This window comes from Nannobrachium achirus (assembly GCF_963921795.1).
Source record: "Nannobrachium achirus genome assembly, chromosome: 10".
NCBI classification, from domain to species: Eukaryota; Metazoa; Chordata; class Actinopteri; order Myctophiformes; family Myctophidae; genus Nannobrachium; species Nannobrachium achirus.
Genome location: NC_137819.1, coordinates 32,484,406 through 32,509,999, shown reverse-complemented (window position 1 = coordinate 32,509,999; position 25,594 = coordinate 32,484,406). Strand labels below are relative to the sequence as shown.

The 25,594-nt window shown below is 43.8% G+C and overlaps 1 protein-coding gene across 1 annotated transcript in view; it reads right to left on the bottom strand.

Moving 5' to 3' along the window:
* Positions 1-746: 746 nt before the first annotated feature.
* The window catches only part of fam135b (family with sequence similarity 135 member B), a gene marked incomplete at both ends in the record, with an annotated part of 92,696 nt that continues 67,848 nt past the window's right edge, over positions 747-25,594 (bottom strand). The window contains 12 exons of the mRNA XM_080735392.1: positions 747-952; positions 2,627-2,740; positions 3,630-3,740; positions 5,635-5,786; positions 10,500-10,597; positions 12,316-12,407; positions 16,387-16,553; positions 19,771-20,113; positions 20,379-20,924; positions 21,854-22,040; positions 23,710-24,408; positions 24,954-25,204. Of these exons, the coding sequence (XP_080591518.1) occupies positions 747-952; positions 2,627-2,740; positions 3,630-3,740; positions 5,635-5,786; positions 10,500-10,597; positions 12,316-12,407; positions 16,387-16,553; positions 19,771-20,113; positions 20,379-20,924; positions 21,854-22,040; positions 23,710-24,408; positions 24,954-25,204 (2,966 nt within the window). The remainder of the gene's footprint in view (positions 953-2,626; positions 2,741-3,629; positions 3,741-5,634; positions 5,787-10,499; positions 10,598-12,315; positions 12,408-16,386; positions 16,554-19,770; positions 20,114-20,378; positions 20,925-21,853; positions 22,041-23,709; positions 24,409-24,953; positions 25,205-25,594) is intronic.

Below are 25,594 nucleotides of genomic sequence, written 5' to 3'. Positions count from 1 at the left end.
TTGGATGTGACTTATGGGGGCTAGAAGTGTTACTGTAAATAGCAATAAAGAAACTGCTGGCTTATTGTGTCTAAAAAGACATATTTAGCCACTTGTACGCATGCCCCCGTGCGTACGCATGCCCCACATTTTAGCACGGTAAACGCGATAAAACAATAGAACGAAGCAAAAGAAAACATTTTTACACTCACCTTTTCTTTTCCCTAATTACAATCTAAAATATGAACCCTTGTTGTAAAAAAACAAAGTTGTCCTTTAACATTACTCTAATAGACCACCGCGTGTGGTTATAATGTGCAAATTTGCCTTCCCTGTGTATTTTTAGTTTCTAACTGAAAGCTGAATGCCACCGAGTCAAAAGGCCCTAACCCTAACCCCTTTTACCATTCACCCAACACTGTGGGTGTGGCTAACTTCAGCTTGGTCACAACCAAAAACATAATTTTAACACTTTCTGTATACTTTTTTGGAAAAAAGTCTTCCTCCTAGTATAGGCCTAATCATCCTAGGAGGTACCTGACCATTGTGTTTTAGGGGAGAAAACTTTCCCAAAACGTCACTTTCCGTGAGCCTGTGCGAAAGTATAACAGCTGGAAATGAGCATCACAGGTCCCCTTCAAACACATTAAATTACACTGTGTACACTGTGTAGAAGTTAAAGGAAACCTCTGAATCAGCGTGCATACCGGACGGACGGACGCCTGCCTGCGGTGGTGGATAAGCCGTAGAACCGCCACCCCCTTCCTTCATTTAAAGTAATTGAGGCCGGCCACCAGAAAGAACTTCTCCAGGAAGAGTTCAGAGTCCAGGACAGCAATGTGCGCGGCGCGGCCGATCAGGGTGTTGGCGGTGTTGGGCAAGGCATGGAACACGTTGTGACGGATCAGACGGCACTCCTTGGCCCCCAGCAGAGGCTGCAGCAGGTTGGTGATCATCTCTGTGTACACGGGTCCTGGGACACATCGAGGCACACAGAGACAAACGGTCCATTTCAGTCAGGCACATTGCTAAGGAACAGGGACGTGCAGAGAATGTTAATGTAAAAGGGCCTTTTGGTGAAAATATCAAAAACGGTCACAACGCGCTGCAACACGTTGTGAGTTTGGAGGTCAGCTATTTTAGGTGCTTGATGCCAAACTGAACTAAGCATAATCAAGTGAATACTGGAGAACTGGAAACGTGACATAACGGTAACGACATGGATTTCTACACAGAGAGGGTGATTCTTTCAAAGCAAGTCTCTTGAATGCATTTAGGTATGGCATGGAATGAATGGCTTTTGCATTTCTTTCACCATAGTAAAAACTGCATTCGTGGTCTGGATAGGGCACTATTTACAGACAGGTAAAAGGGCAGGGGCTCAAGCCCCCTTTGATGTCTACTGTATGTGTGCATGTGCCTGCTAAGGAAACAGCAGGGATTGTCAAACCCTTTTGAGGACCTCCCCTCTCAGAGTTACAGACCCATACAGGGTCCATTTGCTTCCTAACTATCATTCGTTTCGATAGGGACCCTCCTCAAGGACCCCTGGGGGTCCCCGGATCCAACCTTGAGAACAGGATGTGTATTATATCTGTCAACAAATATCAGAAGATTACTTTTTTTTACTAGTTCCTTTGTGGATATTCATTATTATTACAAAACAAAAAATATTATATGAACATATCCGATAGAGCTCACAACGTGCTGTGGTGCAACGCGTTTAGATCTTGTAGATCTGCTATTTTCTAAAGTTATGTGGATATTTTAGACATATGATGAACTTGTGAAACGGGACATTCTGCATAATATTACGTATATTTCAGTACTTTTATTCAAGTAATGTTTTATTGCTGGACTGACTTGTAACAGAGTGTTTCTACATTGCAGTGTTGATACTTTTACTGGTGAGTACTTTTGTCCACCACTGACAACGGGTGACAACAGGGTGGGTATCTCGGTCCCATCCTATTTTACAGTACACTTTAAGACATAATAAGACAGAATAAAGCCATAATAAGAAATAATGTGTTGGTAATTAGAGCTAATATATTTTATTAGACGGAAACAAAGACAGAATAGTAGAAAGAGCAAATACATTCTCTGGCACCGGCACCTGCCGTGGAACTGCAGTGGCAGACACTGCCGCACGACTGGCAGTTCGACCAGCAGTCGCACTGCATCGCCGGCGATAGGACCAGCAGTCCCGGCAGTAGGACCGGCGGCCGCCGCACGGACCGGCAGGTCCCGTAGCGGTAAACTGCCCGTCCGTGCGGTGGTGGCTGCCGCGGCAGTTACCAGCGATGCCGGTCCTACCTACCGTTCCGTGCGGCGGCCGCCGGTCCTACTGCCGGGACTGCCGGTCGAACTGCTGGTCCGTGCGGTGGCCGCCGGTCCTATCACTGGCGATGCAGCGCGACTGCCGGTCGAACTGCCGGTCGTGCGGCGGTACTTGCCGCTGCCAGATAATGTATTCGCTCTTTCTGCTATTCTGTCTTTGTTTTTATCTAATAAAATAATATTAGTTCTAATTACCAACACATCTTTTCTTATTATTGCTTTATTCTGTCTTATTATGTCTTAAAGTGCACTGTAAAATAGGATGGGACCGGTATCTCTTACTTAGCGTGTCCCCGTCCCGTCCTACCTGTGGTCCTGTCTTTCAGAGCAGTCTTGCACATCTCAATGCGCGCCGAGTGGAAGGGGACGTAGCGATCCTGCGGAGACGCCACCAGCACCACGTTCTTAAAAAACTGCAGCCCTGAAAAAACGTGAAATGAAAACACAAGAGTCAAGTTGTAAGGTAACACATATACACACGAGTGCGTGTGTGTGTGTGTGTGTGTGTGTGTGCGCGTGTGTGTGTGTGCGTGTGTGTGTGTGTGTGTGTGTGTGTGTGTGTGTGTGCGTGCGTGTGTGTGTGTGTGTGTGTGTGTGTGTGTGTGTGTGTGCACGTTCATTAACGAGAGAGAGAGAGAGAGAGAGAGAGAGAGAGAGAGAGAGAGAGAGAGAGAGAGAAAAGAGAGAGAAAGAGAGAGAAAAAGAAAGATGGGGGATTGGGGGAATCAGTTGCATATCACAAAGTGTTATCACAAAGCAGTGTGACAGGTTTGATGTTTTTTCTGTCGGGTGTCTTCTGTCAGGGAGCTGCTTTTAACAGACTGCTGTAGTGGTGGGTTTCAAATGACAGGGTTTTGGATCATTTTGTCAGCCTGCCATAGCTTTGGAGGCAGCCAGAGGAGAAGAACAAAAAAAAGAAAGAAAAAAAAAAAGGAAAAGAAGAAGAAGCATTTTCAGGCTTATCTCCTTCAAGTCTCCGTGACAAACGACTTGCTTTGTTCCACTCTCTCAGTGGGGAGGCCTCTCGCAGTTATACAGTCAGAGCTAGGCTGGGGCGTAGTGAGTGTTACAGCGAACTGACACGCATAACAAATCTGACGGAAAGAGACGTCGCCGACGAGCTGAGGCGCGACAAAAAAATAGATTTATTTGTCATGAATATTTGATTTGACTGTCTTTCGGTAACAGTCGGCAAAGTATCAAATTGCTCCAAAAGGAAGTCAATGAATCGGAGGATCTCTCACTCGCGCCTTTTTGCTTTTAAAACGTGGTTGTTTTGTCGTTGTTGTGTTTTTTTTTTTTTTTTTAACCTGGTTTCTGGCTCAGGAGGTACAGGAAGGTCTTGCGCGGATCGACGTGATCTCGGAAGGTGAGCTGCAGCAAGGATCCCGATTTCTTCAGCTTCTGCATCAGCCACAGACCTGAGCGGAGAAACACCCCCCCCCCCCCCCCACACACACACACACACACACACACACACACACACACACACACACACACACACACACACACACACACACACACACACACACACACACACACACACACACACACACACACACACACACACACAATTAGACAGCACCTTTCCCCAGCACCGGCAGAGAACAGCATGTCCTACTCTTAGATGAAAGCCTGGCTGCTGAGAAGGAGGAAAGAGTGGAGAAACAGTGACTTGCTGCTTGCTGATCGTCCATGTACTGTAGGCCAGGAACCTCGTTGTCGGGTGGAAACCTTGTATGTCCCAAAACCGTTTGTTTTGTATTTATCATTTACAACAGTGAAAATAAGTGATCTACAAGCACACAACACCTCGCACCCGCGAGGCGTTGTGTGCTTGTATATCTATTTTCGCTAGTTTTGAGTGACAGTCTTCTATGATGAAGCAATGCTTTACATTACGAAAAAATGTACACATTTTAAACTTGGAGATACGAGGTTTCTGTCCAACAGCGACGATATTTCAGATTCACACCCGTAAATGAATGCCCTACTTAAATGAACAAGAGTGTCGGTCAAAAGTAATGAAAAATAGCCCCGTCTTTCACGTACCGGTACAAGCTTGTGATGCACGCTTGTCATGAGCCTGTGGATGCCTCTATTTTCAGGTCTGTTTTGCATTTTTGAAAGTTAAAGAGAAAGTGGTCACGTGTGTCTTGTCAGTTTTATACAAATATCGCTCCAATGAAAAGTATTAACAAGAGCTGGTGACTAAATAATAATTACGTCGCATCCAATGGAGGATTCCTTCTTTGCCGTATTGAAAAGAAACCGTTGGACATACAAGGTTTACAGCCGACTGAAACCTTACACAACACAGTCCTACAGTACACTCTCCCTCTCTCGCTGTCTGTCTGTCTGTCTGTCTGTCTGTCTCTCTCTCTCTCTCTCTCTCTCTCTCTATCTCTCTCTCCCTCTCAGCTAGGCCTTTCACGGTTATTACATAATCGTCTAATCGCAATTATTTGAGATGATCGCAATTATTTTTAGCATAATCATCATAATCATCAAAATCGTTTCCATGATGAATAATACATTTTCAAATTAAAGAAAAGCAGATATAGCTGATCTACAAGGTCACAACACGTTGTGAGCTTCTAGATCAGCTATTAACAACAGAAACACAATGGAATCGTTAATCTCAATTATTTGTGTTGACTTTAACCCATTATTTTATGCTTTAACCATTACGAAATAGCAGATCTACAAGCTCACAAGAGCTTGTAGATCTGTTATTTTAAAAATCTTAAATATGTGTGGAAGATCTCAGGCCGCAACCCTTTGTAACGCAAATCCTTCTTTCCCTTGGTCCCTGGAACAAAATATTTGCAGATGGAGGTCTGCGGTCAAATACATATAATTCACACTTTGTCAGCCTTCTGGTTGGTCACTAACTGACCAACCAGCAGGCTTTTTCTGCCTTGTCCCGCCCTGGTTCCACCTTTTTTTATGTTGAATTAGCTAAAACATCATTTTTGGAGGAATAAAAACATTTAAAAACATGCCCTGTCACTATACTGCCACTGAGAGGCTCCTTTTTACTGAAACCAAGATTGAAATTAGAATTGATTGAATACATAGAATAACAATACCAAGCGACTGAATTACAATGGTAGTGGATGGAAAGAAAGGACTTTTGTCCCACCAAGACACAGCAGCAACCAATGGGTGCGAAGAGGGGCGGGACAACGGGCGGGACTTGACAAAGGGTGAATTCTAGGGCTTCTTGACGTTGTTTTCAGAAAACTGACTGTCAGAAGACAGAAGACATTTTTAGGTTCAAATGGGGTTAAATGGTTGTGACTGTGCTCCTACCCGTGCTGACCAGCGTGCTGTTGTTGTAGAGCGTTCCCAGGTGCGGGCCCGACAGCGACAGGAAGGTGTGCAGCCTGGACAGGTAGCAGCGGAAGCGCGGCCGCGTCAGCACCGAGCGGATGATGATGTTCCCCAGAGAGTGACCGATGAAGCTGGGAGGAGGCAGAGAGAGAGCTGCTGTTAGTAGAGATATAGGGCTGTATTTTGATTGTCTTAAAGGACAACTTTGTTTTTTTTACAACAAGGGTTCATATTTTAGATTGTAATTAGAGAAAAGAAAAAGTGAGTGTTGAAATGTTTTCATTTGCTTCGTTCTATTGTTTTATCGCATTTACCATGCTAAAATGTGGGGCATGCGTACGCATGGGGGCATACGTACAAGTGGCTAAATATGTCTTTTTAGACACAATAAGCCAGCAGTTTCTTTATTGCTATTTACAGTAACACTTCTATCCCCCATAAGTCACATCCAACCATGAAAGGTTGCGTTGTATCTTGGGAATGGGCTTAATCTGTGTAAAATGACATATTTTGCCACTTGTACGCATGTCCCCAACCACTGAAATAAGAATCTCTAAAACAATAGAAAGAAGTAAATGAAATTATTTTAACACTCATCTTTTATTTTATTTAATTACAATCTAAAATATGAACCCTTGTTGTAAAAAACTGAAGTTGTCCTTTAAGTACCAGCTCTTATGCCTTAAGTTAAAGGCCTGTCCATACTGTCTCTGACCACCGAACTTTTCGTCAGAGAGTTTCAGACTTTCCGACGACTTTTTTCGCGTTGCAAGGCGTTGTGAGCATGTAGATCTGCTATTTTCACAATAGAACCATGTTATACAAAATGCAATGCCTCAACTCTTAGTGCGTGTCAGGGTTGGGGGGGGGGTCCCCAGTTAAAATATGATTATTTTGGTGGTCGCGGCCTGAAAAGGTTGAGAACCACTGATCTAGAGAGAACAACAGCTTGCAGAGGGGGAAAGACTCCACACGTCTCCAGTTGAGTGGGCTGGCTGGCATAGAGCCCACCACGCCGCTGCATGCTGGCAGCCTGCCTCCGCTGCACAACATCTTATTATAGAAATATTCCTATAGATATGGATGCTGTATTTTTAAAGACGGCGCGACTCTGTGGAAAGTTACAATTGTGTCCAAGGTGGAACGCGAGCGTTTGCAGTTAACCTCAAAATGTGGTTCTTTTATTCAGTGGTTCTCAACCTTTTCAAGCTGTGACCCCCAAAATAATCACATTTTAACTGGGGACCCCCCACCCCGACGAGCACTAAGAGTTGAGGCATTACATTTTGTATAACACGGTTCAATTGTGAAAATAGCAGATCTACATGCTCACAACGCTGTTGTGAGCATGTAGATCTGCTATTTTAAAATGTCTGGTATTAAGAGGTATTAAAAGGTCCTTAAATTGTCACTTTAGAAATGTGCAGATACCCTCTATACACTTAAACTTGATGTTAATGTGTTTACTGTAAAGTGAGAAAACAATGTTGCACAATAGGTTAATCATGTGGGGACCCCCCAAAATAATGTGGGGACCCACAGGTTGAGAACCACTGCTTTTATGCATTGTTGTTTTATACACCTCTGAATGTTGTTGGCAGATCTATTGTGACACGTGTTACAGACATGTGTTTTCATGTCTGCGACCATATGTTCATTAATTACTTTCAACGTAGTGTCCCTATTTTGGGCATATGTCATTGTAGGCATGTATTTCCAAAAACATGCTAAGAAGAAAAAATTTGAAAATTGTTTTATCTAAGCTCACAATGTGTTGCATCGCAATGTGTTGCATCGCAATGTGCCTCTTGGTGCCTCAGATGGGACGTCTTTACGATGCGGCCACTGATGCAAGCAGTGGTTCTCAAAGTGGGGTTTGGGGACCCCCAGGAGTCCATGAGGGGGTTCCAGTCGGTCCCCAGCAAAATGTGTTAATCACAGCCTCAAAATCAGTCAACATTGGCTATTTGAAAATTGCCGATAAACAAAGGCCCACAACGTTGTGAGTTTGTAGATCAGCTATTATATTAATTTTTATATTAATTAATTATGTGTGTGTGTTGACTAATGATCAACTTAAATCTCTCATTTTCTCATGTTCAGGACTGGACTGCTGTCCAGGACTGACAAAAGTTCAGGAACCGCGGATGCTGAGGGACATGACGCAGTGATTTTTAAATTCATTTAATTCATTTCTTTTACCCTTATTATTTCACCAAAGGAACTCCCATTGGGATCAAAAATGTATTTTTTTTTACCAGAGAGAGCCCTCGGGCCGATGAGGAAGCAAGCAGCCGTACAGCAACAGAACCACACGCACGCAGCGTCTTTACCAGCAGCAGCGCTAAATACTACATTCCTCAAGCCATAAACTGTCACTCCGTTTAATTAACTGCATTGTCCTTGTTTTTACAGCAGCCGGGCTCCCAAATCCCTCAGAAGCACGTCTCCCTTCCCTTCATCTGTCTCCCCCCGACGCTAAATATAGACAGAATGTGGGATGTTACCACATGCTCTACTGTACCAATGCTTTGTCTTTAAGATAGCGGACCCTCAAGAGCACACTGTGTGCTATACAGTAAGGAGTACACACAAGAGAAAATACACTCCTAAATACAAATCATTTTAAAAATGGCACAGTGAGGCCAATTACGTGCAGTGAAAGATGAATACCTTTTTGCATGTCAAGGACCACCCACATGTATATGTATTTGGCTTCAAATAGCCAGGGTTAAATTGGTTAAACTGACTCTGGCCTTCAAGGCCTTTTTAAGGCCTCAATACAAGAATAAAAATAAAGAAAAAATACCATTACTGCATCAAAAGTAATCAGCAAAACTATTACAAACTACTACATTCACACATTTGGTCACACATTGGCCAAATTGTCAAATAATATCGCACCTTTTGTGCGAGGCGCTGTGAGCTTGTAGTTTGTCTTGTTTTCACAATATTTATCTGTGGAAACGAGTAAACTAATTGAATTGTAAAGCCAACAATTCCAAGGGCTTGTCATGGTGGTGGGGGGGGGGGGGGGGGTGGGGGTCTCCAGTTCAAATATGATTATTTTGGGCGAGTCTCCAGTTTAAATGTTGTTATTTTGGAGGGTCGCGGCCTGAAAGGTTTGGGAACCCTTGAACCTCAGTAGTAGCATACACAGGGGTGTCGCACCAAATTCTGGGCCCTGGGTACAAGGATTCACTGTGGGGCCCCTGTGCTTTAACTATTGAAAAATAGCAGATATACAAGCTCACAGCGCGGCACCGAGTGCCGCGCTGCGAGCTTGTAGATCTGCTATTTTTGAAAAATCATGAAAATCTTTGAATATTTCAAATCCTTCAAAGGTTTTTTTTTAAAAACCTATGTTTCGATGTCAGTGGAGCGCAAACCTTTTCATGTGCAGGACCCCCAAAATGGTATGTATTTGGCCACGGACCCCCATCTCAAAATATTTCGTTCCAGGGACCCCCCAGAAGCAACATTTGAGTTACAAATGTTCTCTTAAAAAATACATATATTCAAAGATTTGCACACATTTTCACGACTTTTCAAAAATAGCAGATCTACAAGCTCGCAGCGCGGCACTCGGTGCTGCGCTGTGAGCTTGTATATCTGCTATTTTTCAATAGCTAAAGTATAAAATAATTAAGGCCCCTCCACCTTGGGCCCTAGTAACTCGGTCCCACTTTTCTACCCCTTGTGACGCTCCTGAGCATACATTATGTTTACATTCACAGTCAGGCACCATCACCTGTCTCTATATTCTGTCATGACTAACATTTACATATCGTTGGGAGGAAACCGTGGATGTCCAAAACCGCTACTCATCAGGAAATGGACCAGGTTATTATTCAGTCACAACTCACAAGCTCTTGTTCATACTTTACATTTCAATTTCACTGTCTTTTTTTTCTTTTTTGGGGGCAAAAATAGCCAATCTACAAGCTCACAATGCATCGCAACATATTGTGAGCTTGTTGTGATAGGCCGTTCTGGCTACTCTTGCACAGCATGGTTGTGTGGCTAAGTAGTGCAATAATTTAAAAAAGTAAAAAAATAAAATAAAAAATAAACTTGCCAGAAACAAAGTTTAAGCAATATGAAGATACAAGTTTTATGACCAACAGCAAGGATATCAGGAGTGAATCACTGATTCAGAATCAGCCATTTATAGTTTCTGCTGCCATCTAGTGACCAGAGAAGGCCACTGCTCAAGTCCAGCTGCTTGTGCCTCCACACTGGTCTTCTGTGTAACAAATATGCAGTGGTGGAAAAAGTACTCACATTCTTTACTTAAGTAAAAGTATCAATACTGCAATGTAGATGTACTCTGACAAGTAAAAGTCCAGAATTCAAGATGTACTTGAGTAAAAGTACGAAGGTATTGGCATCAAAATGTACCAAAAGTAAAAGTACAAAATGTTTGAAAATAGCAGATCTACAAGCTCACAACGCGGCGCGAAGCGACACATTGTGAGCTTGTAGATCTGCTATTTTCAAATAGCCTGGGTATAAAATAGAGCTATAGTGTTTATAATATTATAATTTCAATCTGCAAAGTAACTAGTAACTAACGTTTTCAAATAATTGTAGTGGAGTAAAAGTACAATATTTGCCTCTTGAGATGTAGTGGAGTAGAAGTAAAAGTAATGGAAATTGAAATTACTCAAGTAACGCACAATATCAAAAGTGTACTTAAGTACAGTACTAGATAAGTAGATGTACTTAGTTACTTTCCACCACTGCAAATATGATGCATAATCGATGGCGCCGTGGCTTCGACATGTGACGAAATGAGGACTCGTCAGCAGTCCGTGGCTTGTTGGAGAGTTGTTAGGACTGACCTTATCCTGCCCACGGTAAGATTATACAGCTGTATGTGTTGGATGATCTCATCCAGCAGTCTGTCTGTCATGGTGTCGAAATCTGCAAACGTGTCGGTCTGCAGCGAAAAGAGCAAAGGAGGAGAGAGTGGGTCGTCAGCGCTCTATAAATAGCCTTCAAAGCACTTTCACCAAAAACGTGAGCACTGAGCGGGCCATACTATCAATTAGTTCTGATCACTGTCAAGTTGAGCTCAGTGCTGGAAGAAGGGTAACCGGTAGAGCAGGGGTTTTCAAAGTGGGTGACGGGGCACCCTGGGGTGCCGTGACGGCAGTCCAGGGGTGCCGCGAGATCATTTGATAATATTTGGAATTTATTTTAAAAACTTGAAAAAATATTTAGTATCATTTTAAACTTGAAGTACAAAGTCAGTTGTGTGCTTGTAGATCTGCTGTTTTCACTAGTTTAGTACATTTTATAGATGATAAATACAAAACGAACGATTCTGGACATACAAGGTTTCCACCCGACAACGACGATATGCTATAAATATAAGGTGCTGGGAGTGAAAATTATAATGTAGGGGTGACTCGGATTAAAAAAATATTCATGGGGTGCCCTGAGACAAAAAAGTTTGGGAACCCCTGCGGTAGAGTCACCGGAACGAAACTCACAGAGATTTTTATTCTTTGTTTTTACTGAGAATAAGTTTAGAAATAACGTTAGGATTACGCACATCTTTCTGAGTTTAAGATTAGGAATAGGGTTAGGTTTTGGCACCGCTTTACCAAGGTTAAGGTTATGAATAAGGTTAGGTATAATCGTTTAGGCATAGTTTACAGGGGTACAGTATAGGATATTAAGGATCTCAATGGAAAATAACAAATAAGCCTTGCCTTATCCAAGTTTCCTTTTAGTTGACATTGTATCAGTGAATTATAATGTCATTAAACTGTACCTTTTCCTATCCAAAACTTATAATAAATACCTCAATCAATCAATCAAAAGGCATAAACCATCAGCTCAGGCGAGTTTCTTTCCGGCGACTCTTCTGGTATTCTGGAAGAAGTACTCAGATTTTTAAGTAAAAGTAGCAATACCCACACACAATATAAAAAATAAATACTCTGTTAGAAGTAAAAGGCCTGTAGTCTTGGCATCAAAACATACAGTAAAAAATATTGATGGAAGAATAATAGAAATATCAGGTTAAGTAAAGAGTCTCCTTTGGGTCTCCATAGGAAACCATTGCTGGTCATTACATTATTGGCTTAGGAATGCTACAAAAAAAGTCTCCATGGGGTGAGTAATCGCTAGAAAAAGTCAATTTGGAAAACCTGTAACACATTATTACTTTAACAATTATTTTATGCTTTAACTATTAGAGAATAGCAGATCTACAAGCTCGCAGCGCGGCACTCACGCAGTGAGCTTGTATATCTGCTGTTTTTTAATAGTTTTTTAATAAGTATAAAATAAGGGTTAAAGTGGTTGCAGGTCTTAAAGGAGTACTTCACCCCCAAAATAACTTTTTTTCTATTGATTACTCACACCATGGAGACTTGAGTTCAATAATATTTTTTGTTTTTTGTCGCATTCCTAAGACAAAAAATTAAATTCACCCCCATTGATTCCAGATGGGGACCCGAATGCATTTGGGTCTCCATCCGGAATCAATGGGGGTACATTTATTGTAATCAAATTATTGTCTTGGGAATGTGACAAAAACCCAAAAATATTATTGAACTCAAGTCTCCATGGCATGAGTAATCAATAGGAAAAAAAAGTCATTTTGGGGGTGAACTAGTCCTTTAATGGGTACAGTACAGCTCCTACCTGGTTTCTCTCAGACATGAGGAAGTCCAGTCTGGAGCCTGGCAGACCCAGCTCAATGAAGGTCTTCACCAGCCTGAGGTCTGCACTGTTCCCTGCAGGGAGATGGAACACGTACTGAAGTGAATAGCAATACCACACATATGGCACACAACATACAACAGGCACGTTGTACAGACACCCTTTTATCCGTCTGTAAAAAGTGCCCTCTCCAGACCATGAATGCCGTTTTCACGATGGTGAAAGAAATGCAAACGCCCTCTTTCCATACCATACCTGAAGGCAGCTTTCAAGAGAATTGCCTTGTCCAAACTCTCCTGAACTTGAATGCAGCATCTTATGTTGAAAGAATTGCCCTCTTTGTGTAGAAATCCATGCCGTTACGCCACATCTCCAGTATTGACTTGATTATGCTTAGTTCAGTGTGGTATCAAGCACCGGAAAACAGCAGACCTCCAAGGTCTGGACCTTGGAGGTCGGCTATTTTTGGTGCTTCGATATTGCCACTAAAAGGCCCTTTTAGAAATTTCAGCCCCTGCCTCTCTAACATTCTCTTCACGTCCCTGACATACAAACACTACTGTTAGGGCATGGTCACACACACACCACACTTTAATTCTACCTATGAAGGCTGATTCTGCCAATGCATTTCAATGGGAAATTTTTATTTAGCAGAAATTCGCAAATGGCAGCAAACTGCTCCATTCCCATTGAAATTGAAATGCATTGTCCGCCCTCATAGGTAAAAGAAGAGTGTGGTGCGACCGTTCCCTTACAAGTAAAAGGCCTGGCTGCATTAAAAGATTGACTTGAGAAACTTTAACTTAATTGACTTAAATCAAAAAGCATCAAAATCGTACCAAAAGTAAAAGTACTAAGTTGTGTCAAAATCTTTAAAAAATAGCACAAAAAACCACAGGCTCACAACATGTTGCATCGTGACGCATTGTGAGCTATTTCTGAATAGCCAATGTATAAAATAGGGCTCATTTTATTCATTATGTTTTGTATAATCTAAACCTGCAAAGTAAGCAGTAAAGTAAAGTTTTAAAATGATTGTGGTGGAGTAAAACGTACAATATTTGCCTATTTGTATAAAAGTATTGAAAAACTGACATACTCAAAATTGTACTTTAGTACAATACGTGAGTAGATGTACTTCACTATGTTCCACCACTATTCCCCCAAAACAAAGAGAGTTTAAAGCCAGAGCATGGGCCTCAGCACTTACGCTACCAGTAAGACTCCCTAATCGGGAGATAAGCGACCGTTGGTCGCTTATCTCCACAAATAGGCCAAAAGTTTGTTTTACCAATTATCAAGACATACGGGCAGTTGACAGTTTGCCATGGTTACTCATTGAAGTTGAATCTCCATATATGGAGATAACCTACGCATCACACTAAGTCTGACCTCACCAGCCCATATTTGGGCATGAGCAACTTATGTCTCCATATATGGAGATATGATGACATCACACAGTCCTCAGCCGATGATGTGGCGTGATGTCATACAATACACAAACGAGCCCTACAGTATAAAGGGGCAATTCTTGCCAGGAAAGAAGCATTTCTTCGACTCAGACCTTATCGCCAGGGTTGGCTTATAGCAGCTGTCGGTAGGACCATTTATGGATTCTGTTAGTGTGGATCTCCTAACAGGGCATCATCTGGGATACAATCCCTTTTATGCCCATATATGGAGATCCCTAACAGAATCCCTTTCATGCCCATATATGGAGATCCCTAACAGAATCCCTTTTATGCCCATATATGGAGATCCCTAACAGAATCCCTTTCATGCCCATATATGGAGATCCCTAACAGAATCCCTTTTATGCCCATATATGGAGATCCCTAACAGAATCCCTTTTATGCCCATATATGGAGATCCCTAACAGAATCCCTTTTATGCCCATATATGGAGATCCCTAACAGAATCCCTTGTATGCCCATATATGGAGATCCCTAACAGAATCCCTTTTATGCCCATATATGGAGATCCCTAACAGAATCCCTTTTATGCCCATATATTATGGAGAAATCCCTGCTCTGAGTATCTGACATCAGTGTGATGTCACCTGTTTATGCCCATATATGGAGATCCCTGCTCTGCGTATCTGGTTGCTATGGTAAACAGTTGGTTGCTAGGGTAAAAAAACATGGTTGCTATGGTAAACAGTTGGTTGCTAGGGTAAACAGTTGGTTGCTAGGGTAAAACCATGGTTGCTAAGGTGGTTGCTAACGTACACTAACAGACCAGCAACAACAGACTGTTGCCACAGCAATGTACACAAAGGTTTGTGTACACATGTGGTGTGATGTCATACTGATGCGGAGATATGAGCAGGGCAAAGGTGTGACGTGTGACGTGTGACGGACGGACGGACGGACGGCCGGTGGAGGTTTTCATAGTAAACTGCTCCCTGACGGTCGCAATAAAGAGTGCTCATTAATCACATAAGACACCGCAATATGTTTAAGGAATCAGTATTTACATACAGAGTAATGATGTTCATTTTATCTGGCAGGACATATTAGGACTTCTGTGGTCTGCAATACGTCTTCAACACTAATAAGGTGCCAACGTTTAACAAAGGATGTACTGTGTATTATGCAAACATTAGGATTGCAGAAGTTTAGTAGTCATGGAAGCTACAGTGACGTCACACCGTAGGGCATGGGAATTGGGGAAGGGATTCAGACGAGAATTAAATAAAGGTTGAAATGAAATGAAATGAAATGATTCTGCACCTTTTTGTGGCTCGGGAGCAGTTGAAAAAACAAATATTTGGACATGATCAGATAAGAGATGAAGGAGTGTCGCGTGGGGTCCATAATTATGCCAAACTGAAGACAGGTACTCTTTGGAGAGGTTTCAATTGTAGATCAAAACGTTTAAGAACCATTCCCTGTGTGAGACATCAAAGTGTAGAAATCTGGCGGTGACCTTGAAACGGATCCAAGGCACTCTGTTCCATTTCAGTTAAAAAGCCTTTTTAATCCATCATGGTCAAGGAACAACAACAAAACAAATGCGGTTGACAAGGCTTTCAATCGGGGTCCACTGGACCAGTGGATCACGATGAAGGCGTTGTGCTGAAACGCATTGGTGGTGCCTGATAAATGGAATTGTGTTTTGTAATTTTATCATTTGTATGTTTGAAGAGTTATCAAAGAATTGCCTGGTTCTTGGTACAGAAAAGCATAAGGAGAGCTCGGACCTTGTCCTGTGTGTCTCAGAATGCATTCTCCGAACAAACACTGAACTCCGTATTCTCTTCTCATATTTGGCTTTAACTAAGTATTTCAGACTCAGTATTTCCCCAGCTATCAGTGTCTTGGATCTGTTTGAACACATTTAGGCCTGGAACGCATTAATACGCATTACTTTAACCATTAGTTTATGCTTTAACTATTAAAAAATAGCAAATATAGAGCTACTATGTTATTTTATTTATTTTTATCAAAAATAGCAGATCTTCAAGCTCACAGCACAGCACTCGGTGCCACGCTGTGAGCTTGTATATCTGCTATTTTTCAATAGCTAAAGCAGGGGTCTTCAACAGGGGGTCCGGGACCCCTAGGGAGTCCTCAGAGTTACTACAGGGGGTCCTTCAAATCTTTGTGTGATAGAAACCTTTTTTCTCCTTTTTTATATTAACCACTTGAACCCTAATGTGCATATTCTGAGAACTTTAGACAAAAATAGCAGATCTACAAGCTCACAACTCCCAGCGCGTGGCGTTAGGCGTTGTGAGCTTGTAGATTGGCTATTTTCGGCAAAGAGGTTTGGTGTAGAGGGGAAAAAGAGCAGACTAAGTACAGAGTGAAAGGTATTGACGGTTCAAGTGGTTAAATATCTGGAAACACAATTTTAGATGAACCCAAAATACAGTGATGATTATGCGTCAAACGATGAAACTAAACTATATGGTATCTATGGGTTGTGGGGGGCCCCTGCTTCATCTCTCGCTCGAATAAGGGGTCCTTGGCCTGAAAACGTTGAAGACCCCTGAGCTAAAGTATCAAATAATTCCAGGTCTTGATGGGTCTCAGTAAGCTGTGAACTCACCGTCCAGGCCGTGGACACACACCACCAGGTGGATGCCGTCCTCAAACTCCTCCTCGTCCTCCTCGGGGGGGAAGTAGGGCAGGTCTGAGGCCAGCAGGGGGAGTTCACTGTACAGGCCGGCCTGGAAGCTCAGCTCCTTCAGCAGCTCCTCTTTGGCCTTGTAGAAACTAGGGCAGAGAGAGAGAGAGACAAAGAGAGAGAGGACACACAACAGGGGTCATCGATATGTCCGTACACAGACAAATGTGTTGTTTTTGGAGCTGTGTGGAACAGCGCTCCCAATGGTTAGCTTTGTGTGTCTCCCTGTCCCGTCCAGCATAAATAGCTGCAATGACAATGGTTGACCAGAAGAGGGCACTGTTGCGAAGCCTAGCCACGCCAATACTGTACTGTAAACTACTGACAGACAGGAAAAGATTGAGAAGAGCGTGGTTGTGCAGAATAGACACACGCACACACACAGGGTATAGCTGCTCAGATTCACCGCTTCACTTCGAAGTTCGAACCGAGGTTTTTTACACAGCATTATAATGTTCTTGTTGTGATCATAAGACCCAATTACTTAGTAATTGGGTCTCCATGGGTCTCTGCAGAAGACTGTATGACACTGATTTACTATGTCACTATGGCACATTAAGAGTCCACAAGTGGTTCTCAAATGTTTTATTTGCAAGGACCCCCATAACTCTGAGAGTGTACAAATGGAACCAAATGGACCCGCACAGGTCCATTTGGTTCCATTTGTACACTCTCAGAGTTACAGACCTGTTAAGGTCATTCAGGTCATCTCTTTATGTGTTCCTGGTAATATTATTGTCCACTAATTTTGTATGTCTGTGTCTCAGATGTATGACACTGATTTACTATGCTTTGAATGTGTGTATGTATGGCATTAGGGGCCCTATTTCCATCCATGCCTTACCCCTTATCCTTAAACTTCTTTGCCTTTTTTTTTTTTTTTACTATTTTGAAAAACATTTAAAAATACTTCAAATAGCCCAATCTACTAGCTCACAGCGTGTTGGTGTAGATCAGCTAGTTAAACTATTTAAAAATGTTTTTCAAAATAGTGAAAAAAGGGTGAAAATGTTGGCCCTAGAAGTCCATTAGATTAGTGGTTCTCAAACGTATTATTTGCAAGGACCCCCATAGAAAATAGAATTTAGAACACGCACACTTACAGTACACACACACACACACACACACACACACACACACACACACACACACACACACACACACACACACACACACACACACACGCACGCACGCACACACACACGCACGCACACGCACAGTCACACACATGCTCGTAATGTTGCTATTTTGTGGGGAAAAAGTATCTAAACAATGAATGTATCTTTCCCATTCTTGAAGGTGTTGCCTAGCAATAAATGTTGTACTGTTGTTTTCTTTATGCTATTATAAAGCTATTAAAAAGCTATAAGAAATGGAACCAAATGGAATGTAAATGATATCAGAGTGAATTATGTGCAAGAAGGAGGACTGGATGGTGACAGCCATCCATTCTGTGGTTCTGGATGAATGAATGCATTTGCACATTCAAATACAACAATTTTTTCTTAAAGTGGAGTTTCCAGGGGATCCCAAGCAAAATGACTGATAATAGGAACCAATTGGACACTCACAGGTCTGTAACTCAGAGAGTGAATCCAATGGAACCATATTATGGACCATTACGAGTCCGTTTGTACAATCTCAGAGTTATATTAATGGAGGATTTTATGGTATATTTTGGATCCCAGATATGACAAGCCATATCAAATTGTTTAAAGGTTCTACACCATGCATTTAAAAATAATTAATATAATATTTTTTTACGTCCCCCAATGCTTTCAGAGCATTTTCAGCTGCAGTACCACCTTGTCCTGAGTGGGAGGACTGCGCTATTGAGCCAGTTTTGGCCCCATGCTCCTCCCCACCTCCTGCTCAGCAGGCCTGCCCATCCTTCTCCAACCATCTCCCAGCTCCTCCCCGCCTCCTTCTCAGGCCTGCCCACCACTCAGCACAGCACACCACAGCAGTAGAAGCACAGATATAAAGAGCTAGATGCCTCGTTCGCCTCTGCAATGTCATGTCACAAAAGTTCTATTCCGGACTTCATGAAAAAACTAAGGGAACGCTGTCAGTCAAAGTGACTACTGGCCAATCACAGCGTGTCTTTTCCGTGATTTATCCAAGGACCACAATTCAATTCAACAGAGCCAGTTCCGATGTTGCGCTGCTCAGCTGTTCTTATAGGCTGCATACGTAAAGACCAGCCCCCACCTGCTTCTGATTGGCTTACCGACTTCCGTATGTGTGACGCACGCGGAAGCAATGAACACGGAAGCGACGAAGATTCCCTTAGTTGCACAATGCATAAACCCCCTAGCCGAAGGAGGCGTCTACCTTTCTATGTCTATGAGTAGAAGTAGGTCCCTTTTGTGATGTCAGACAGCTAAAATCAGACAGCCCGTCCTGAGACCTGCTTACATAGATCCCCCTATAAACTGAGAAAGACACAATGGTCAGAAATACAGTAGGACTTTGTGAGGATAGAAGGTGCTGTTGGGACACCAACAAAATACATAATTTAAATTCATGGTGTAGTCCCTTTAATGCATTGGTTCTCAATCTGGCATCCGGGTCCGTAACACAGAGAGTGTTTAAATGGAAGATAGAGAGGTAAAAATAATAATAATAATAATAATAATAATAATAATCAAATGGGGGTCCATTGCCTAATGCATATCAAACTGGGGATCCTAGACATTAAAAAGGAGAATCACTGGTTTAATGTTTATCAAACTGCAGCTCTTTGAAATGAATAAAAGATTCACACACAGACACAAAAAGACCAGGCAAAAGGGGCCTTTCTGTGTGAGGTTTGCATGTTCTCCTCGTGTTTCCTATGGTAGGTACCCTCCCAAAAAAACATGCAGTAGTATCTAACTGATTGACGCTCTAATGAGGTGCGGACACAGTGGTGCCTCTTCAGAGACCCTAACTCACTGAAACCTTTGCCAAACACTGGAGGCGCCTTTCTCCAGTATGGAGACGTTGGTGTGTCTTCAGGTTATTTAACACACTGAAACTCTTGTCACACTGTTCACAGACAAATGGTTTTTCCCCCAGAATGGACACGCTGGTGTTGCTTTAGGTTACAACAACTCTTGTCACACTGCTTACAGACGAAGGGTTTATCTCCACTGTGTATTATACGCTGGTGTGTCTTCAGGTTACCGAACACAGAGATCGGTGAACAAATGCTATTGGCCGGTGTCTCCCGGAGAGATTCCCCGGCTAGTGTATCCCCGCCCTTCTGTGTCAAAGAATGTCTGCACTCGGTTAGTTTAATCAAACAAGCCCTGCCTCTCTTACCTCAGCATGCGCTGGTTGCTCTCCTCGTCCATGCCCAGCAGGGTGCTGAAGGACGAGGAGGACGAGGAGACCACGCCGAAGGAGCCCAGGGGCTGGTGGGTGATGGGCGAGGTGGTCTGGCGCGCCGACATGCCGCTGATGGAGGGCGAGTCCCGCAGGACGGAGGAGAAGGGCAGGCAGGTGGGGGCGCACGACACCGACAGGTTCACCACCTCCACCACCTTCTTGTTCACGAAGGCCAGGCCCGAGTTGGGCGTCCGGGAGGGCTTGTTGTTGGCCTCGTGAAGGCCTGTGCCCTGCAACAGCTCTCGGTCGGCGGCGGCCGGGTGTCCGTTCGCCAGGGCTGCGAGGAAGAATCGACGTACAAATATACCTGATGTTGTTATTTAGGGATGGGACCAAATGAACATTTCATGTCACAATTATTGTGACAGAAAAACTTTACGCCATGATTAAAATATCGCCAACATCCATTGTCCTGGGGCAGAACATTTGCCAAAAAATAGCAGATCTACAAGCTCTTGTAGATCGGATATTTTTTGGCAAAGAGATTTGGTAGAGAGTGGGGGAAAAAAAGGCTGTATCAATTCAAGTATTTTGCGATTTACCGTTCAGGGGTGGTGTCACATCACCAATGATTAGACCCAGCTGGCTAGGCCTCTGTGTGGTGTTGGTGCGGTTATGGCAGCCGTCCGGCCCTGAGGCTTTGGCCCGCCGGTGTGCACCGGGAGTGTCTGTCAAACAGTCCTCGTCCTGCAACCGGATCGGATGGAAATCTGTTGCTGGCACACTTTCCAAATCCGACACGCTTTGGCACGCACGGCCACAGGACGTCCCTTCCACCTCAAAGAGACGCACGTGTGCCAGATCTGCGACTCCGTCGATGTCTCCTTGGGAGTTCTCATTCTTTACTTGCCCGGCGACAACGACATCCTCCTTCAGGCGTGGTTCCTCTCCAGGCTGTTGGAAAAGCGATACTTCGGGGGATACTCCGTTCATCGTTGACTTCACATCGAGCACGTCTGACAGGAACTTGCCGGAGCCGATGGCGTCTTTGGGAACGGCGTCTCGCTCGCCGGCAGAACCCTTGTCTAGCGGGGCGGTTTCACACTGCTCCCCCTCTTGGATGTCTTCCAGGGAGAAGTGGTTGATCCCTTCAAATCAAATCAAATGAAAACATGTTATTTGTGACGCACATTTTACAACAACCGTGGTTGATCAAAGTGCAAAGTTAAACACTTTAAACTCTCTAGACTGACTTGAAGTTCACACACACATTTCTTTTTATTATTATTATAATTTCTTTTCTATCTATTACTCACACCATGGAGATTTATTCAGTTTTTGTCACATTCCTAAGACAATAATGATGAGCAACAGTGGTTCCCTATGGAGACACAAAGAGTCTCCTCAAATTGCCTTAGGAATGCGACAAGAATAAAAAAAGAATTCAAGTCTCCATGTGGTGAGTAAATAGAAAAAAAAAAACACACATTTTGGGGGAGGACTATCACCTGAAAGCACCTGTGTCATTTTAGATTTTTGCTTTGGCTATTGAAAAAAAGATATTTAACGTGTACTGACTTAGAAGGCATTTGTAGAATTGGCCTCAGGTGTTAATGGGTTAATAAACTGTCCATGAGTTGGCGCTGTACTTGGACTGCTTAATTCCATCTTTCTACACCAAATCTCTTTGCCAAAAATAGGTGAGCTAAGCTCTTTGCAATGCATTGTGAGCTTGTAGATCATACATTTTTGGCTAATTGTTCAAATAAAATCAAGCCCAGTTTGAAGTGAAGCGGTGCATTTGAGCGGTTCATTTCATTAAGCTATACCCTGTGTGTGTGAGAGAAATGTGTGTGTGCGTGTGCGTGTGTGTGTGTGTGTGTGTGTGTGAATGGCCCTGTAGGCTGCTCAACAGCACCACTTGAAGGTACTCAGTGGTATTGCAGCTGTTAGGACTACCTGTACACAGGGTCATGATGACTTCATGACTACATGACGACTACACACAAAGTCAAGCGTGGGAAGCGGTTATCACCGCTCCAAAAACTCAAAACAGCAAAACAGACAGAAAATGTACCTTGGTGCTGTTTGAAACTCTCTGCGTCGGGGGACTCCAGTCCGAGGACCCCCCGTTGGTGGGGGTCCTCCTCGGTGTCCTCGGGGCTGCTGATCTGCGGCGCCGACACAGACTTGGTGAGCTTGCTGAGCTGCCTCTGGTGCTGGTCCTCCTCGTAGGGCAGGGAGCTGATGGAGGTGAGCGAGGCCTGGATGGAGGAATGATGGGACGATATGGAAAAATACAATATCACAATATTTCTCCAAGCTGTATCACGATACACGATCGTATCAAGATTATTTTTCATCTTAGTAACAGACCGTTTGTGGTCCTCAAAGTGGGGTCCAGGGACTCTATGGGTTCCTTTTTGGAGGTCAAAATTGACCGTTACAAGTATGTAACTCTGACAGTAAACAAATGAAACCAAATGGACCCTTACGGGTCCATTTGGTTTCATTTGTATACTGTCAGAGTTAACTGCTTTAGTGCCTATCCCGAACTAGTTCGAGATAATTTGGACCGTCCTGGGTGCCTATCCCAGAACTAGTTCGGCTTTTAAAAAAAAAAAAACATTTTGTAAAAAAAATATATATATATATATTTTTTTATTTTTTCGAGCCGGGCCGCCGGCCGTCATCTGTTTACACGGCCCACGAGAGCGTCGCGCCGCCGATATTTACCATCCACTCCAATGCAATCCAGGATCTTTAGAGCTCATTTTCTCTATTCCATGCATATCCATGAGGTGTGCAAGGTTTAATCATGGCTAAATCGCCGAAAATAGGGCTTCTAAAATGCTTGGTAGCCAATAGCTAACTTCAAGCTAACTTCATCCTGTCCCTGTTGATGACACAAAGGAAAGTGTTCAGGCTTGTCATGGCTGCGCACGGCTTGTGCTGTTACAACGCTTGTGGATGGTGTTTTCTATGGCCATTGGGCGCCCTCTAGTGGTGAAAAGGTGGCATTGAAAGCGTTAAGAGGAGATCTTGACATTTTAAAGTTTGAGAACTACTGATTTAGACCATAATGCAAATTTAACAATTCAACAGGATTTTTTATAAGGCTCCCTCATTGTATCACGATACGATATCTCTGAAAAGGCATATCGTGGAGACGTTGTATCTTCTCTCTCAACGATATTTAAAGATTTTTTTGGGGGGAGCTTTTATGCCTTTATTGGATAGGACAGTAGACTGACAGGAAATGGGGGGAGAGATGGGGAGTGACATGCGACAAAGGTCGTCCGGATCGGGAATCAAACAGGCGATGCCGCCAGGCATCCATGCCTATGTGGCAATGCCTAAGTGGTATTCGCCTGGACCAGTAGGCCAGCAGGCGCTCCCTCTCTCAACAATATTTATCACCATATCGCCAGGGTTGTTAAGTAACGGATTACATGTAACGGGATTACGTAATCAGATTACAAAAAACAGGTAACTTGTAAAGTCTCTGGTTACATTTTGAAATGTGTAATCTGGATTACAGTAACGGATCTGAATGATGGGGGTTACATGCTGATTACATTCTCCCCTTTCCCTCATCAATTTTATAAAATAGTTATAACACCAAACAATAAAATAATCAAGTCAAATCATCTTAAAGTACTGCCACTTTAAGTACATTTCTGTTGTCCTTTTCCTAATTGCATAGGCTCAATATCATTGTCTAGTTATCAATGGTAAAACTTGTTTTATTTAATTAAAGAGAATTTTGCTAAAAAGTAATCCAAAAGTAACTGAAAGTAACTAGTAGTTACTTTTTAAATTGTGATAATCAGATTACGTTACTGACTACATTTTCTTTGCAAGTAACTTGTAACTGTAGGGGATTCCTTTTTAAAAGTAACCCTAACAACCCTGCATATCGCCCACCCCTACCTGGATGCCCCCGCTAGTGGGCAGGCTGCCGTTGCTCTCCATCTGCAGGCCCTCCAGGGAGCTGCGGTGGGCTGGGTGCTGGAGCCGCTGCGTCACCCTCTGCGGGATCTCCCGCTCGCTGCAGAAGTCCCGGGGCGGGCGCCCACGGAGGAGCAGCGACGACGACGACGAGGCGCTCTCCCCAGGCCACGCCGCCACCGAGCTGGGCTCGCTCTCGATGCCCGAGTCCGAGATGACGGAGGAGGAGCGCTTCATGACCTTGGAGCCAGCCAGGCCGCCTCCGCGGTGCGTCAGCTCTCGCCTGAAGCCGGAGAGGGCGCAGGGGGGAGGAGGGGTGTCAGCGTGGGCACGGTGGTTGTCGTCGTGTTCGCCCCCGACACCAACGGGAGCGTCTTCGTTCTCGTCGTCGTCCATGGACTGAGTCAGCGGCAGGGCGACGTCGGACTCCTCCTCCTCCTCGTTGTACGTGCATTCTTCTCCCGCGGCGTGCTCAACACTCGCCGTGACGTCATCACCGCCATGGTGTTGGTGGCGAGCGGAGGACTCGTCGTCGGCAATGCCTGAGGTGTTAGAGTCTGTGATGGAGTCTCTGTGTGAGGACAGGACCAGGAATTCTCCTCCTCCCCCTCTGCAGGGGTCCTGGGGACAGCTGTCCCCCGGCTGGCTTTGTTCTGATGACTCTGACTCCTTGCGGCCCGGCTGTGTTGGAGACAGGGTTATAAGTGTATAGTGTGTATAGTGTTAGTAGTCTGTAGTGAATTAGTGTCCTGCGTCTGTATGTCACGCCTCATCCCACATTAGCCAAGCATGGTAGGTGACTAGCGCCACCATGAGGCCGATTCTTGCAAAACACATTTTTTGGACACTGCTCCAACAGATTTTGCCCTAAAATCACGCAAAGCCGTACACTCTATCTCTAAAGTCATCTCCTCAATATGGATCTGTCCCATTTCCCATATTCCCTCCTGAGTTTGTATATGCGACCTGACGGTCGCTTATCTCCCGATTTTCATAATACCCGATCATCATGTTTTAGGGGGGAAAGAAATCATGGCACCCCATCTTTAAGTTATATACATTTTGTTAAATGTTCCCTCCCTCTACACCAAATCTTTTTGCCAAAAATAGCCGTTCTTCATGCTCATGTTTGCGACCCGTTTGTGAGCTTGTACATCGGCAATTTTTGGGCGAATGTTACGGTCCCAAGAATATAGACATTGCTGGAGTTCAAGTGTTTTTTTAACCTTGGTTGGAGAGGGCACAGGGCCATCCTCCTTGCTGAGAGTGGGGCTCTGGGTGCTCCTGCTCTGCTCTCCTATCAGAGACACGTATGTGGGCAGGTCCATGTAGTCCTCGCTGTCTGAAGGCTCCCCAGGCGCTGCTGGTGATCCGGTGTAGTGACCCTGCTGCTGCCGGCCCCTCTCGTGACTCCTCCTACCGCCGGCGGTGTTGATGGCGATGGCGTCCGAGTGTGTCTTCTCGTCGGTCGCCTGCTCTGCAAAACATGCAAAAGAAAAGTTTGGGGACGCGGGATCTCGGATGTTCGCACCGCTGCAGCCTGTGGCAGTCAGTCTGACGTCTATGATAGTTTTTATTTTACCTTGGTGGGAGGTATAGGACAACTACTGGTGGACTGCCTGAAGATTGGTTGGAATGATTGCACTCTTATAGTAATGTTTCCTGCATAGGATGCTGTGCATTTTTAACCCATTTAGGACAGGAGCACCTTTTGGGGTTTTTACTTTTCAAGATGGGAGCCCCTTTTGGGGTTCTTGTTGCTATGTACAGTATATACAGTAGCAACATTATATGTTTTGTAATTCTTTTTAAATATTTGAAAAACGCATTTCTTTATTTGTGATGCTCAAAGTTTTTAATGTCAAGG